At 43.3% G+C, this 15927-nt stretch overlaps 1 protein-coding gene across 1 annotated transcript in view; it reads left to right on the top strand.

The window, feature by feature from the left end:
* Window positions 1-15927, top strand: part of OTC (ornithine transcarbamylase) — a 44702-nt gene that overhangs the window by 2358 nt on the left and 26417 nt on the right. Inside the window, exons 2-3 of the mRNA XM_074572878.1 lie at window positions 8914-9052; window positions 9615-9696. Of these exons, the coding sequence (XP_074428979.1) occupies window positions 8914-9052; window positions 9615-9696 (221 nt within the window). The remainder of the gene's footprint in view (window positions 1-8913; window positions 9053-9614; window positions 9697-15927) is intronic.

Below are 15927 nucleotides of genomic sequence, written 5' to 3'. Positions count from 1 at the left end.
TTAAATGCTATTTGCCACAAATATTTATTACTTCTGTCACACATACAGTTTAGATTATATTTCACTTAAGAATTGGGATCAAAGGCAGAGGAACAGACAGGGTCCGCCTCAGACATCAGCCATTGAAGGAAGAGAGTTGACCCTTTGATCCCTCAGCTTTTATACTGAGCATGGGGCAGATGGGATGGAATACCCTGTTGGTCAGTTTTGGGTCACCTGTCCTGTCCGCTCCCCCCTGCAGGTGGGACCCCTCTACGCTTTTCCACTTTCAACCCTCTAATGGGGCAAATAACGAAATTAGCTGACCTTGGTTGTTACAGCAATAAATATAAGCAAGAGCCTCTCTGCATACCATTCCTTGGCACAAACTGCCTTATCACTCTGAACGAGCCATTTTAGACACAACGTGCTGTTAATTTCAGAGAGTCAGAAGAGGCCTAGCTAAGAAACTAAAATTACTGAACAGAAAGTTGGTTCTGTTTTACCTCAAACCAGGACATTCCACCCCTTATTCCATACCATTTGCATCATGCTCAGATCACTAATCCTTTATCTATCAAATCTATCCATACACCATATATATATATAGAAATAGATATATGCAATTTACTCAGTTATGATTTTATCTACAAAAGTCCACTAAGTCTGTATAGTTCATAACTGTAGAGTTTCATCTCTCAGCAGAATCTCAGGGTAGGAAAGATGAATGAAGTTCTCAGGGATGAATGAAATTCAGTGTGGTTCGTGCCCATGGGTAGTATGTCCATCTCAAAGAGTTGTGCTGGACGTCACTTGATGAAGCTGGTTCAGGTTTCATCACCACTGCGTTATCCTGAAAAACACTTATAGAACACTGTTAGTATCATATAACGATTAATATCATACAACTCAGAATTAAGTCTTCTCACCCAGGGTCAAATTTCCTTGGGGTACACATTGAGTTTCTCCATTCTCCAGCATTACCCACCAAGTATATCCAGGTCCTTGAGCAAAAACAGTCCCACAAATGGGTTTGCCTTTGCCTGAGGCAGGAAAAACCCAAACAGTTTTCCCTAACATATTCCTTTCATGCACCACAGGGACTTTATCCCCTTCTACTGTATATAAAAGGTGTGATTGAGCTGGACCAGCTCGATTGATGGATCCCCTGGTGTTAACTAACAAGGTAGCGCGTGCTAAATGCTTGTCCCGATTTTTAAAGGATCCACCACCCATTGCTTTCAGGGTGGTTTTTAACAATTCATTGTATCGCTCAATTTTGCCAGAAGCTGGTGCATGATAGGGGATACGATATACCCGCTCAATACCATGTATGATATGCCCACTCAATACCATGTTCTTTTGCCCAATTACTTATAAGACTGTTTTTGAAACGAGTCCCATTGTCTGACTCAATTCTTTCTGGAGTACCATGTCACCACAAGACTTGCTTTTCAAGGCACAGGATGGTATTCTGGGCAATAGCATGGGCTATGGCATAGGTTTCCAACAATCCAGTGCTTCCTTCCACCGTTGTAAGCACATAGCGCTTACCCTGGTGGGTTTGAGGGAGTGTGATATAGTCAATTTGCCAGGCCTCCCCAAATTTATATTTCAACCATCGACCCCCATACCACAAAGGTTTTAACCTTTTAGCTTGCTTGATTTTGGCGCATGTTTCACAGTCATGGATAACCTGCACAATAGCATCTATGGTTAAATCCACCCCTTGGTCACGAGCCCATTTATATGTTGCATCTCTTCCTTGATGACCTGAAGTATCATGGGCCCACCGAGCTAAAAACAGTTCACCTTTATGTTCCCAGTCCAAATCTGTCTTGAAAATCTTAGCAGCTTGGTCCACTTGCTGATTGTTTCGATGTTCCTCAGTGGCTTGACTCATGGGTACGTGGGCATCTACATGGCATACTTTCACGACTAGTTTCCCTAGATGGTCAGCAATATCTTACCATAATTCAGCAGCCCAGATGGGTTTATCTCTGCGCTGCCAGTTGCTCTGCTTCCACTGCTTCAACCACCCCTACAGAGCATTTGCCACCATCCATGAGTCAATATAGAGATAGAGTATTGGCCACTTTTCTTGTTCAGCAATGTCTAGGAACAGCTGGATAGGTCTTACCTCTGCAAATTGACTCGATTCACCTTATCCTTCTGTAGCTTCTGCGACCTGTCGTGTAGGACTCCATGCAGCAGCTTTCCACTTTCAATGTTTTCCTACAATAAGACAAGATCCATCAGTGAACAAGGCATACTGTTTCTCATTATCTGAGAGTTCATTATATGGTGGGGCCTCCTCAGCATGAGTTACCACCTCCTCAGTTGGCATTGTGAAGTCTTTGCTGTCAGGCCAGTTTGTGATCACTTCTACGATTCCTGGACAATTTGGGTTTCCTATTTGAGCTTCCTGCGTGATTAAGGCAACCCACTTACTCCAGGTAGCATCGGTGGCATGATGAGTAGAAGGAACTTTACCCTTGAACATCCAGCCCAGGACTGGTAATCGGGGTGCCAGGAGGAGCTGTGCTTTGGTACCAACTACCTCAGAAGCAGCTCTAACTCCTTCATATGCTACCAAGATTTCTTTCTCAGTTGGGGTATAGTTGGCCTCGGAGCCTTTATACCCTCGACTCCAGAATCCTAGGGGTCGACCTCAAGTCTCCCCTGGTGCTTTCTGCAGGTCCAGGTAGGTCCCCGCCTGCAGTGCAGAGCACATTTTTAATGTCATGTCCTGATCGTATGGGTCCAAGGGCTACTGCATGCACAATCTCTTGTTTAATTTGCTCAAATGCCTGTTGTTGCTCAGGATCCCACATAAAATTATTTTTCTTTCAAGTCACTTCATAAAGAGTTTTCACAATCTGACTATAACCTGGAATGTGCATTCTCCAGAAACCCACAATGCCTAAGAAGGCTTGTGTTTCCTTTTTGTTAGTAGGTGGGGACATACATGTTATTTTGTTGATCACATCCAGTGGGATCTGGTGACGACCATCTTGCCACTTAATTCCCAAGAACTGGATGTCTTGTGCAGGTCCCTTGACCTTACCTCTTTTTACAGCAAAACCTGCTTTCAGAAGAATCTTGATTATTTTCTTACCTTTCTTGAGAACTTCATGTGCTGTATTACCCCACACAATGATGTCATCCATGTATTGCAGGTGCTCTGGAGCTCCACCCTTCTCCAGTGTAGTCTGGATCAGTTTGTGGCAAATAGTAGGGCTGTGTTTCCACACATGGGGCAGTCGATGCCAGGTGTGCTGGATGCCTCTCCAGGTGAAAGCAGACTGTGGCCTGCACTCTGCTGCTAAAGGAATAGAGAAGAATGCATTAGCAATGTCAATTGTATCGTACCACTTGGCTGCCTTTGACTCCAATTCATACTGCAGTTCCAGCACGTCTGGCACAGCAGCGCTCAGTGGTGGTGTGACTTCATTCAGACCACGATAGTCTACTGTCAGCTGCCAGTCTCCATCAGACTTTCGCACTGGCCATATAGGGCTGTTAAAGGGTGAGCGAGTCTTGCTGATCACTCCTTTGGTCTCCAGCTGACGAATCGGGTTCTGGATGGGCTGATTCAGAGAGTCTCGGTTAGTGCCGTACTGTCGTTGATGCACTGTGGAAGTAGCAATTGGCACCTGCTGTTCTTTAACCTTCAGCAGTCCCTCCACAGAAGGGTCATGTGAAAGACCGGGCAAGGTAGACAGCTGTGTAATGTCCTCAGTCTCTATAGCTGCTATACCAGAAGGCCACCGATACTCTTTCGGGTCTTTGAAATACCCTCTCTTAAGGTAGTCTATGCCAATGATGCACGGAGCATTTGGGCCAATCACAATAGGGTGCTTCTCCCATTTATTCCCATTCAGTCTCACTTCAGCCTCTAATACAGTCAGTTCTTGAGACTCACCTGTCACTCCAGAAACAGGAACAGATTCTGTCCCTTTATGATTCGATGGCAATAGGGTACACTGTGCACCAGTCTCCACAAGGGCTCTATACTTCTGTGGCTCTAATGTGCCAGGCCATCGAATCCACGCAGTCCAATAAACTCGGTTATCCCTCTCCTCCTCCTGGCTGGAGGCAGGGCACCTCTAATGTTGAGAACAACAGCTGCAATTAGAAGACGAGTTCCTGCAAGGACCGGAGCATCGCTTACCATGGACTGGAGCATCTCTCCTCCCGTAGAAATTCATTCTTCCATCTGCTTTACCTTGCAACTCAAGCACTTGTGCCTGCAGGGCCGGAGTAGGTTTTTTATCCCACTTACTTACTCATGTCTTCTCCATTGTTGCAGAGGCAAAGCCACAGGAAATCTTGGAGTGGATCCTGTTTCCCTTGAGCTGGTTTTGTAGGAGGGCGTTTTTTCTTAATGACTGCAACCTGGGTCTGTTCAGGGGAAGAGTGAGATTCTTTCCTCTTCGTAGACAGTTTTTCAAGCAGTTCATGAAGTTTATCAGTTTTCCCATTTTGCTCAGCTATTGTCTTAGTCATTTTCTCCACTGTCTCAGCCATGGCCTTAGTTTGCTCAGCCATTTTCTCCACAGCTGCGACATGAAGGGGACGGGAGAGACTGTCTTCATACTGTTGCACCTTGTTAGCCACCTCATTTACAGTTGGTGTATCAGTATCAGATCCTCCCCAGAACATTGTTGTCAATGTGTGGGAATAATTTGATGGTGCACTCTGCACAAACTTCCTCAACAAAGATCGTTTGCATGGCATTTCATCAGGGTCTATAATCACTTGCCAGTTGCTATAAATCACCTCTCGCACAGCCAGTTCTCTCAGGTACTTAATACCTTTTTCCATGCTGGTCCATTTGGTTGCACGGCATTCGATATCATCCTTAAAGGGATACCTGCCCTTTACAGCTGCCAGCAGTCGCCTCCAGAGACTGAGGACGTCTGCCTTTCTCCCAACTGCTTTATCAGTCCCTCTATCTTTGGACAGGTTTCCCAACTGCTCAGCTTCTCTGCCATCTAAATCTATGGTATCAGCTCCATTGTCCCAGCATCGGAGCAACCAGGAGACAAGTGTTTCCCCTTCATGGTGACTGAAGTCCTTTCTTATATTTCGCAAATCCTTCATAGAAAAGGATTTAATTATTATCTCTGCATCTGAGTCCTCATCCTGTGTTAACGCTGGATGAGAAGGACCCTCTCCTGGATCTGATTTAGCAGGACGTTTTCCTTTATCTGCCTGAGAAGGACCCTCTCCTGGATCTTCTTCAGAGGAACCCTCTCCTACACTGTCTGGCTTGGGCTGGTCTTTGTCATCAGAGGCAGGGGAACGAGCTAACTTTTTCTGTTTCCTGGTCACTGGGGCAACTTATACCGGTTCTGCGCGAGTTTGGGTAGCAGCAGCACCCATTGCTGGAGGAGCTGGAGCCGTGACCGTGCTCCTTGTCAGGGCTGGAGCAGCCAGTGCCGCTGCAGGTGGGGCTGGCGATACAGGTGCGGGGGGGGAGCAGGCGGCGGAGTGACTTTGACCGCGGGCTGCGGAGTGGTCGGTGCCACCATGGGCCTGGCCGATGCCACTGGCGCTGCTATCGGGGCCGGTGGTGTTGGTTGTGTCTGTGTTGTGGCTCGGGCAGTAATCTGAGTTGTTTGAGTTTCTGCTGTAGCTTTCAGTGGCGGGAGTTGTCTGAATTCCTACTGCAGCTTTCGGTGGCAGGGTTGTCTGAGTTTCTGCTGTGTCTTTTAGCGGCAGGATTGTCTGAATTTCTGCTATCTTTGACTCTGGCCACGGGGTCTGAGTATCAATATCAGGTGTCCCATAATACTCACTCCTGCACTGATATTTAACAATAAACCACCCCTGCAACACATTCAGGAAACCCAACAACAGAATCACATACAAATGAAAGTAATATTCACTCTCCAAATAGCCCGAAGGTTTTTCATCCCCTAATTCTGTTACTGTCACTTTGGCATAATCATCATCAAAGGGTAAAGTAAACTTTCCCCAGGTAAGACCAAGAGCGTGATTAGCAAAAGAATCCATCCCGAAAGTGTAATTAGTAAAAGACTCCATCACGTGATGCCCAAGGTATACAGGTAGAACCGTTATCCAAGCAATTATTTTATAAATCTGAAGGCAAATCCACACCAACATAGCATGCTTAGACCACCACATCCAAACACAAAGAATAAATAAACCATGCAATAAATTTGACCAGTTAATCCCCATTGCATCAATTAACTTCATACAAAATTCTCTAAGGACACGATACAAGATTTCATATAAGAACGACGTGATGTAAACTGTCTGTTCTCCCTCGACAAGTTGGAATTCAAACTATTCAGGCAATCTATCAGAGCTCCGTTCGGGCCCCACGTTGGGCACCAATAAATCTGTCATGGTTTTGGCCAAATCGGCCAATGGCCGGCAACAGACGCTCCCCCCAGCCTCTCGTGCGTGGAGAGGAGGAGGTGAGATAAAGAGAGATTTATGAGTTTAGAAGAAACTAAGCTACTTTAATAAAATATTAATAATAAAATAAAAAGGAAAATAATGAAATAGATACAGTATATACAAAACTGTATTAAGCTCACAGGATGATGTCACCGGCAGGCACTGGGGAAGTCCCAGGCTGGACTCAGCGACAGGTAGGAACCGGGTTCCAGAATTGGAGTCAGGAACACACGGATTGGGATCAAAGGCAGATGAACAGACAGGGTCCTCCTTAGTCATCAGCCATTGAAGGAAGAGAGTTGACCCTTTGATCCCTCAGCTTTTATACTGAGCATGGGGCAGATGGGATGGAATACCCTGTTGGTCAGTTTTGGGTTACCTGTCCTTTCTGCTCCTCCCTGCAGGTGGGACCCATCTACGCTTTTCCGCTTCTGACCCTCTAATGGGATAAGTAATGAAATTAGCTGACCTTGGTTGTTTCAGCAATAAGTGTAAGCAAGAGCCTCTCTGCATACCATTCCTTGGCACAAACTGCCTTATCACTCTGAACGAACCGTTTTAGACACAACGTGCTGTTAATTTCAGAGAGTCAGAAGAGGCCTAGCTAAGAAACTAAAATTACTGAACAGAAAGTTGGTTCTGTTGTACCTCAAACCAGGACAAGTTTAGACTGTATTTCACTTAAGAATCAATTTTCAGAGACACTCTAAGAAAATACACAGGCAACATTACTCTAAACCTAGAAAACAAGAATTCCTCTCCTTTATCTGCACAGTGCTACACAAAACTACAGCCCTCCTGCAGTGTGGGGGCCTGTGCAGAGACCAGGCTCTGATGGTGCACATTGATGGGAATCTCTGTGCTGCTTTGTGCTTAGCTTAGTGATGGATCCTCTGGCAGTCTGCATAATCTCTAGAGCACATTGCCCTGATATATGACAGCATATCCTGAGTTCCAGCAATATTAATCTGTAGGACATCTGCATGGGCTACTTCTTCATATATTCTCCATGTTTCTGCTGTTCCTTTTCTCTGTGAAAAAAGTCTTCTTAGTAATTGTGGTGGTATAATGTGTGTCTAAAGCACTTTTAAGGTGTCCAGAAGGTGTTTTACACTGCATTTAGGTATCTTCAGTTAAAGACAAATCCAGCTACATGATTTGAAAAGTCATGCAGTTTGTTCTGTGATGTCAAACAGACAGTAATTATGTGTGATACTATTCCCTTAAGAGCTGCTCTCTTCCTCCGATTTCAGCTGGAGCCTACACCACAAAATTCTGCAGAAAAAGTCTTTCCCTCCAGATTTAACTGATTTAACACCAAATTCTTTAGAAGCCATAAAAGGCCTATCCACTAACAGGACTTTTACTCATTGTAATTAACAGAAGAATGAAGAGCAATTCTATTTTTTTTATCCTGAATTTTCCTAGCTGTGGGCACCAGGGCTTGGCAATTGGCAGGTGCTGTAACGGAGCCTGGCTTTAAAGGTGAGCTAAAGGGAAGCCTACTTGAAAATACAAAAGCGATATCTGCACTTGGTCCATTTGTTTGCATTGCTTTTGTCTCCATTCCATCAGATCAGTCTAAAAATGCTGCCTTTAATTAAAAAGATATATTTAGCTTATATACATCCAAACCTTAGCAGTGGGGGCTGTGTTATGCTAAGGAGGGCTGTAGATACAGTGCCAGAGAAGGGACTAAGCTACCGCTCTCCCTTATTAATCTTAAGCCTGTGAAAACACAGGCTTGGAGGTTGACTTTCATTAAGACACCTTGTCTAAGCTAGAGGAAATTTGATCATGTAACTTTTGTGGGTGATTATCAGCATCCAATTTCATGTGATTCTGAAGTTGCAAATCTGGCTAGAGGCCAGAATACACTGAATGAATACACTGCGCATGCCCAGAATGTCTCTTCTGTGGTAGGGGAAGGACCAGAGCGCATGGCTGCTTTGCTGGTTTTTTTTTTACCCTCTTCCCTGGTGTAGTCAAGAGATTTCATACACATTTATAGAAATAACACTGTTTGTATCAGTGGGGGTGGAACATGGCAAGTGTCTGCTCATCCACAAAGCACAAAGGAGGGAGAAAGAGCGCCAAGATCTGTTCCTTGTCTTCTCTGCCCCCAAAGGTCAGCTTTGCAGTCTATGTGTAAGCCATTTCACCAAGCCCTGAATGGCTTTATGCATTTGGGTTTATTTGATTAGGCAGCATGCAGTCAATATATATGCATATCAGAAGGCAAAGGAAACTAGATCCAATGTACAGTTTATAATACAATTTGAGATACTGTTACAGCACTGATCGATATAGTGCATACTATCATGTTGTGTATGTCTGACAGTAAAAGTTATTTAAACCAATTAGCACAGTCCATCAAGCTGATCCAGCTGAGTCAAATGAGGGGAGTAGGAGAGATTTCAGGTTCTTGCTCGTTGGCTTTAGCATGTGTAAAATTTAGTGTTGAATGACAAAAAGCATATATTTTTTGCTCTTTTGACACAGGTATGGGCCACCAGCTCAAATGAATGTTCATCTGAAAGGTCGTGACCTCCTTACTCTACAGAACTACAAAGCAGATGAGCTGAAGTATTTGCTGTGGATGGCCTCAGATTTGAAACAAAGGATAAAGCACAAAGGAGAGGTAAGACGCTTCAACTGTCATTTAGGTCACTCAGACATTGAAATAAATATCTTTCTGAAGAGTATTGGGAATGAGCCATTCAGCTGTCTTGTCCTGAACATCACCTGAGCTCTTAAATACTGTAAATCATGTGCTACAAATCAAAAAGCCTTCCTGTAAAGTGTTCAGAGATATTATTTAAATACTTCAGAGGACTTCGCAAGTGAAAAGGTTAAACAGCTTTTCACAGCTAACTCCCTTTTGTTGGCTAACCCCATCCATTGACATATGGTGTACATGCAGCACTAAATGTAGGAAAGGGAAGACACATCCCTGCATGGTGTTAAATTAGTATCAGAGTTCTGCTTGATGTTAGCTCAAGGTGAGTGCCAAAATGCAGTTGCTTTATGCCCCTAGAATCCCTTCTTTTCCTTTAACCTTTGCACTGCTAATAAATTCTTTGAGGGGCAAGAGAATAAAGCTGTGGTTAAAAAAACACCTACGTAACTTTTCTAATGATTAAAATGTGAAAGAAGTGCATAATGACTATAAAATTGAAATGCCTTCAATCTTCATGTTCCAGTATTTGCCTTTGATGCAAGGAAAATCCTTGGCCATGATTTTTGAGAAGAGGAGCACAAGAACAAGATTATCTGCAGAAACAGGTAGGTCTGAGCAATGGCACGGTCACATTTTATATGAAATTGTATACTGCAAGTATGGACTGAAAAACACCGCACAATTTTGCATTTAGCAATTTCTACTCAAGAGCAACCTGAAGTTTGAAAGCAAAACCAGGAAAAGAATGGTAGCTAATTGTGTTTCACCTTGCATATTCATGTCACAAGCACATACATCACTTTGGTCACTGAAATTTCACCAGATCATTCCAAAACATGATAGATCAGAAATAAAGTAACTGGCAGAAGCAAGCACTTCTAGTGTAAGCTCATAGTTTTACTGGCAAGATGCACATTTCCCAACATCTATTTTAGTAAGCAGCGCAAATTTAATTCTGTGCAAGCTCTAATAAATATTTTTCTAATGTATTATGCATTACCATTGTCACATTTCAGAGTATGTGTTTAGGCTGGGAATCATAGTAATGCCTTTATATAAATTAGGGGGGGAAAAATTAACATGATTACCTACAGGAGAAGATAACTTGATGGAGAGTCCAGGGTATTAGCCTAATAAGGACAGGCACTGAAACATTAATCTTTTAGGATACAGTCCTGCAAACACTGAAACACATACATATTGTTATAGATTGAGGCCCAATAATTGACAGGAACCAGTCCAATTAATCAAATTAGTTTATTAAGCAAGCGGCAACAAGCAAAACAGCGCTGGGCGGCCGGGGAGTCTTTGCTCCGCCAACGGCGCACACCCACTTCCCGAAAGTAGTTGATTATATACTCTTCTGGTTCCCGTATATGTGTCAATCCTGGTATATTCCGTGTCTGAGCGACGTGTTGCTAGGGGGTCGGTCTTGTCCCGCCTCCTGATGGTCGTGGGGCTGAAGGCTCCTCATCTTTATCAGTGTCCTTGGGGAGACTCTTTTCAGCTTATCTCACAACTTAGCTCTTCCCTTTGAAGTGTTAAAACACACCAGATGCCTGTGATTTAGGCCTTGAGGTGTCAAAGTGCCCCGGACAGCACACCGGATGCCTGCGATTCAAGTATGTGAAGAGTCGAAACAGTGTAAGTTTTCACCAGCCTTTAAGAAAGCCTGATTTGATTAACAAACATGATTCTATTTATTACAATCCCCCCTTCTTTTTTTTTTTTTTTTTATTTACCATTTTGTTCATCAAATCTTTGGAGTTCAGCGTGACTTAAAGCTAATGTTTCTTCTATTGCTGGTTCCTGATCTAATGACACGTATTTAGCCCTGAGAAGCATTAAATGGGCAGCTTCCAGTCTGCCCTTTACAATTTCAATTTCTCTGTTCAATATACAAGGGCCAAATGTTAATCCCAAAATTAATAGTAGCATAGGTCCCGCAATGGTAGACAATAGCGTAGTCATCCATGGGGAATAATTGAAACAGGATTCATACCAACTTTGCTGTGCTTCTCTTTCTTTCTTTCTTTCTTTTTTCTAATCCTTCTCGTAGTTTTGTCATGGTGTCTCTAACTACTCCAGTGTGATCTGCATATACGCAGCATTCCTCATCCAGAGCAACACACAACCCCCCTTGCTGTGCAAACAATAAGACACCTACAAGATTTAGTAAAATTAAAATTAGAGTGTGGCGAGAAGGGTGGAAACCCGGCCGGGTAATAAGTTTAGTTTGAACACTCACTCCAATTACCCAGTCCTTTTCAGTGCTATCACTCCTCCCGGGGCATTTCGTGCGATTCCCTTGGTTAACACTGAGGCAGTCCTCCCAGTGGCTTTGTACAGTCCCACGCTTTGGGTTCTGTTCTCCACAGCTTTTTTACTCCTCTGCCTCGCTCGTCGACTCGGTTGCTTCGAGCCACGAGGGGTATCATCTTCTCGGCAGCAGGGGTAGTCTTCAGGAGAATAAATGCAATTTTTAGTCGCTTGCTTCTGTGCATTTCAGGTGAATCGCACTGAACCCCTTTAAGTGTCTTGCGACAACACACTTTAATAATGTCAATTACAAATGGAGCAGGTTCGCGAGGGTGATAGCAATAGTACTCGGGTTTAATACCCCGTGCAAATATCTCCCGCCATTCACTAGATTGCTCCTGGATTTCACCATTAAATATTTTTATGTCTAGAGCCAATTTGGTGAGCTCACGCTCTTTGTCCCCACAAGGTTGGCAAACCCCTCGAGGGGGTATCCTGTAATGGCAATGGGTCCCCCTCCGTTCTCGACACCCTTTACAAATAAAACAAATAAAAAGGATAACAATTACAGCTCAGAATGTCACACTTGATTCTTATGTCCCCTGTATCACCGTAACCGTACCCCACCGATATGCTGTAGTCGCTCACTTGTACCACAGTTATATGTGTGTCCATTTACAACCTCCGGAAGGCAATCTTCAGATCTCCAGGCGGGCTTGTCACTTCCCAAGAATAGTTTTTTTTTTTTTTTAATGGTCCTTTTACGCGGCTCGCATGAGTCCAGCCTCTCTCTGCTGTCCGGATGGATGGCTGTTTCTGTGGTGAGTAAAACGAGATAGGGCCCTTCCCAACGGGGGTTAATGAGGACTCTTTCCATGATTTGATTAACACTTTGTCTCCTGGCTTTATGTTATGCATGGCTACATCCAAGGGGGGTCTCTGTACTACTAAGCCCTTATTCCGCAGCTTTTCTCTCCTAGCCATGAGTTGAATTATATAAGGTCTAATTTGTGAATTTTCAAGTTGGGGGTGGTCCTGCGGAATTTCTAAATCGTATGGCATCCCATATAACATTTCAAAGGGGGAAATTCCTACATCAGTTCGGGGCTGTGTTCTTATATTCAATAGTGCTAAGGGGAGGCACTTTACCCATGACATCTTAGTTTCTAACATCAATTTTGTGAGCTGTTTCTTTATTTCCCCATTTACTCTTTCTACCTTTCCCGAGCTTTGTGGATGCCAAGGGAGTATGATATTCCCATTTTGTCCCCAAAGAGGAGAGAACTTCCCTTGCTATTTTTGAAACAAAATGGGAGCCCCTATCAGAGTCTATTACCTCAATCGATCCATACCTAGGGATTATATTTTCCAGCAAAGTCTTCACTACGGTTTGAGCGGTGGCTCTAGCTGTCGGGAAAGCTTCCACAAAATGGGTTAGGTAGTCTATGATTACTAATAAGTATTTATATCGTCCCACCTTTGGAAGTTCAGTGAAGTCTAGCTGGATTTTAGCAAATGGTCTGTGAGCCAGTTCCCTTCCCCCCAGGGCTTCCCCCCCCCCCCCCCCCCGTAACTGATGTTTATTGACCCTTTTGCATGTCATACATTCGCTAACTATTCTCTTTGCTATATTGTATATACCAATGCACATATACTTTGTGGCAAACTGACCCACTAACGCCTGAGTTCCCCAATGGGTGTTCTCATGGAATTTCTGCATGATTTTCAAAGCCAGAGGTTTTGGGAGAACTTCCCGGCCATCCGGGAGTTTCCACTTTCCTTTTTCTGTCTCCCTGATTCCCATCTGAGTCAGCTTATCTTTTTCCTGCACTGTAAAACTCAGGATTGAGTGAATTTTTCCGTGTAGATGGCAATGGCTATACTTGGGGTTGTCACACTCATCATAAATTAGACATCTGCAAGGGACTGCATCGATTCCAAAATCCTTCCAACACTCATAACATGGGAATTCGTCTGATTCCTTTCCACAAGTTATACAGTCCTCCCGAGTTCTTTTAGTCTGGATCACCATTAATGCCGCTCTTTTTGCTTCTTGATCAGCAAGATTGTTTCCTCTGACTAATGGGCTTAATCCTTTTTGGTGTCCTTTGAAATGTACTACGGCTATTCCCGCTGGTCCTCGTAATGCTTGTAAGACCTGGATTATTAATTCCTGGTGTATTAATCCTTTTCCTTGAGAATTTATTAAACCCCTTCCCAAATTTTTCCAAAAGTATGCACTACGCCAAAGGCATATTTTGAATCCGTATATATGGTTCCAATTTTACCTTTTAAAAGTTGCAAGGCTCTTAATACAGCATATAGTTCACAAGCCTGTGCAGACCAACTAGGACTCAGAGGTCCTGATTCTATTACACTAAATGTTTTCCCATCAATGATTGCAAATCCTGATTTTCTCTTTCCTTCAACTACCCGGGATGATCCATCTACAAATAGCTTTTCTCCTTCTCCAAGTTCTTCCTCATCTAAATCTGGTCTGATTTTTGTTTGCTCCTCAATGTTGTAAAGACAATCATGATTTATTTTGTCACTCGGCTCCCCATACAAAAACTGTGCTGGATTCTGCACGCTTGTTACCTCGAGTTCCAGTTTGGGAGAGGAGATTAGGATGCCTTCATATTTTAGGAGCCGGGCGTCTGTTATCCATTTGTCAGCTTTTTGTTGCAAAATTCCCCTGATGTTGTGAGGTGATAATACCCTCAATTCTCCTCCAAAGGTAATTTTATGGGCTTCCTCTACCAAAAGGGCTGCGGCTACTACCACTTGAAGGCAGGTAGGCCAACCCCTACTTACAGGGTCCAGGAGTTTAGATAAGTATCCCACAGGTTTCTTTCTTCCTGCCCATTCTTGTGCTAATACCCCAAATGCGGTCCCTTCATCAACATTGATAAATAGATAAAATGGTTTCTTTACATCTGGCAGGCTCAAAACTGGGGCATTTACTAAATCAGTTTTTAGTGTTTCTAATTGTTTATCATCATCCTCCGACCATTTCAATAATCCATCCTTAGTTAATTTGGTATAGAGGAACTTCACCTTTTTGCTATAGTTCTCAATCCATTGCCTGCAATAGCCAAAGAGACCTAATAATTGCCTAACCTGTCTTTTAGTTCTAGGAGCCGGTAATGACAGTATGCCATTCACCCTTTCGGGGTCTAATTTCTTAGTTCCCTTGCTTAGTCTGTGTCCCAGATATTTTACTTCTTTCTCAACAAATTGTAGTTTTGATTTTGATACCTTCAATCCTTGTAAACTCAAAAAATTTAGTAACTTAATACTTTCCTGCCTCACTTTTTCTTCGCTACCACCAGCTAGGAGCAAATCATCCACATATTGGACCAGTGTGACTCCTTCACTTAACTCGTACCCCTTCAGGATTTGTTCTAAGGCTTGTCCGAACAAGTTCGGAGATTCGGTAAACCCTTGGGGCAATACCGTCCGCCGTAATTGTTTCCGATGGTTATCTGGGTCTTCCCATTCAAAAGCAAAGTGATCTCGGCAATCTTCTTTGAGAGGGCATGCCCAGAATGCATCCTTCAGATCTATTACACTATACCATTGATTATCGGGCCCTATTTGACTCAGGAGGGCGTGTGGATTCGCCACCACCGGGAATCTAGCTATTGTTCTCTGGTTAATTTCTCATAAGTCATGTACTAACCTATATTTTCCATCCGGTTTTTTTTTTTTTTTTTTTTTTTTTTTTTTTACAGGCAGGATGGGAGTATTAAAAGGAGACATACAGGGTTCTAGCAACCCCTTTTCAAGTAATCTTTGGATCTCAGGTTTCAAACCTAGCCTCCCTTCTCTAGGAAGGGGGTATTGTTTTATCCTGACTGGTATTTCTGGGTTCCTTATTGTTACTGAAAAGGGTTCAATATCTAATTTACCTACTGTTTCCGGGGTGTACCAGACTTCAGGATTTATTTTCTCTTCATCTCTTACTCGTAAGGGACACAGTTTAATTTTTTTTTTTTTAGTGTTTCATTTTTTTACTTCTAAGCCAATTCCTAATTCAATCATCAAATCTCGGCCCAATAAATTATAGTCTGCTTCAGGCATGAGTAGCAGGGACCCCACCCCTACCTTAGAATGGGTTTCAAAAAACACATCCTTTATTACGGGTATTCCAAAAGGTTCTCCTTTTGCTCCAATAACCTGTATAGTCGCCGAGGATATTTTACATCCTTGGGGCAATTTTTGAACGGTAGATCTTTCTGCTCCCGAGTCCACTAGGAACTCAATTTCTTGTTGCTGGGGACCCACTTTTAGTTTTATCAAGGGCTCTGTTTTTTGTTTTGGTTTTTTTTTGTTTTTTTTTTTTCCTCGGGTTCCCAGCAAATAGAGCCCCTGACACCCCTAGTCTTTGAACATTTTCTCATCCATCATTCTCTTTCTGCAGTCCTTTTTAACATGCCCTTTTCCTCCACAATAAAAACAAACCACAGTTCCCCATTCTCTCCCTCTTAAAGGTTTTCGGGTCTCCTGTCTTATCTGGCGAGCTTCAAACCCTTTTCCAGGGGTTGACGTCCTTTGCCCTTCTCTGACTGCAGCTA

Source organism: Larus michahellis, chromosome 1, assembly GCF_964199755.1.
Source record: "Larus michahellis chromosome 1, bLarMic1.1, whole genome shotgun sequence".
In the NCBI taxonomy this organism is placed as follows: domain Eukaryota; kingdom Metazoa; phylum Chordata; class Aves; order Charadriiformes; family Laridae; genus Larus; species Larus michahellis.
The sequence above is the reverse complement of the archived record's forward strand: the minus strand, read 5'-3'. Positions and strand labels throughout refer to the sequence as shown.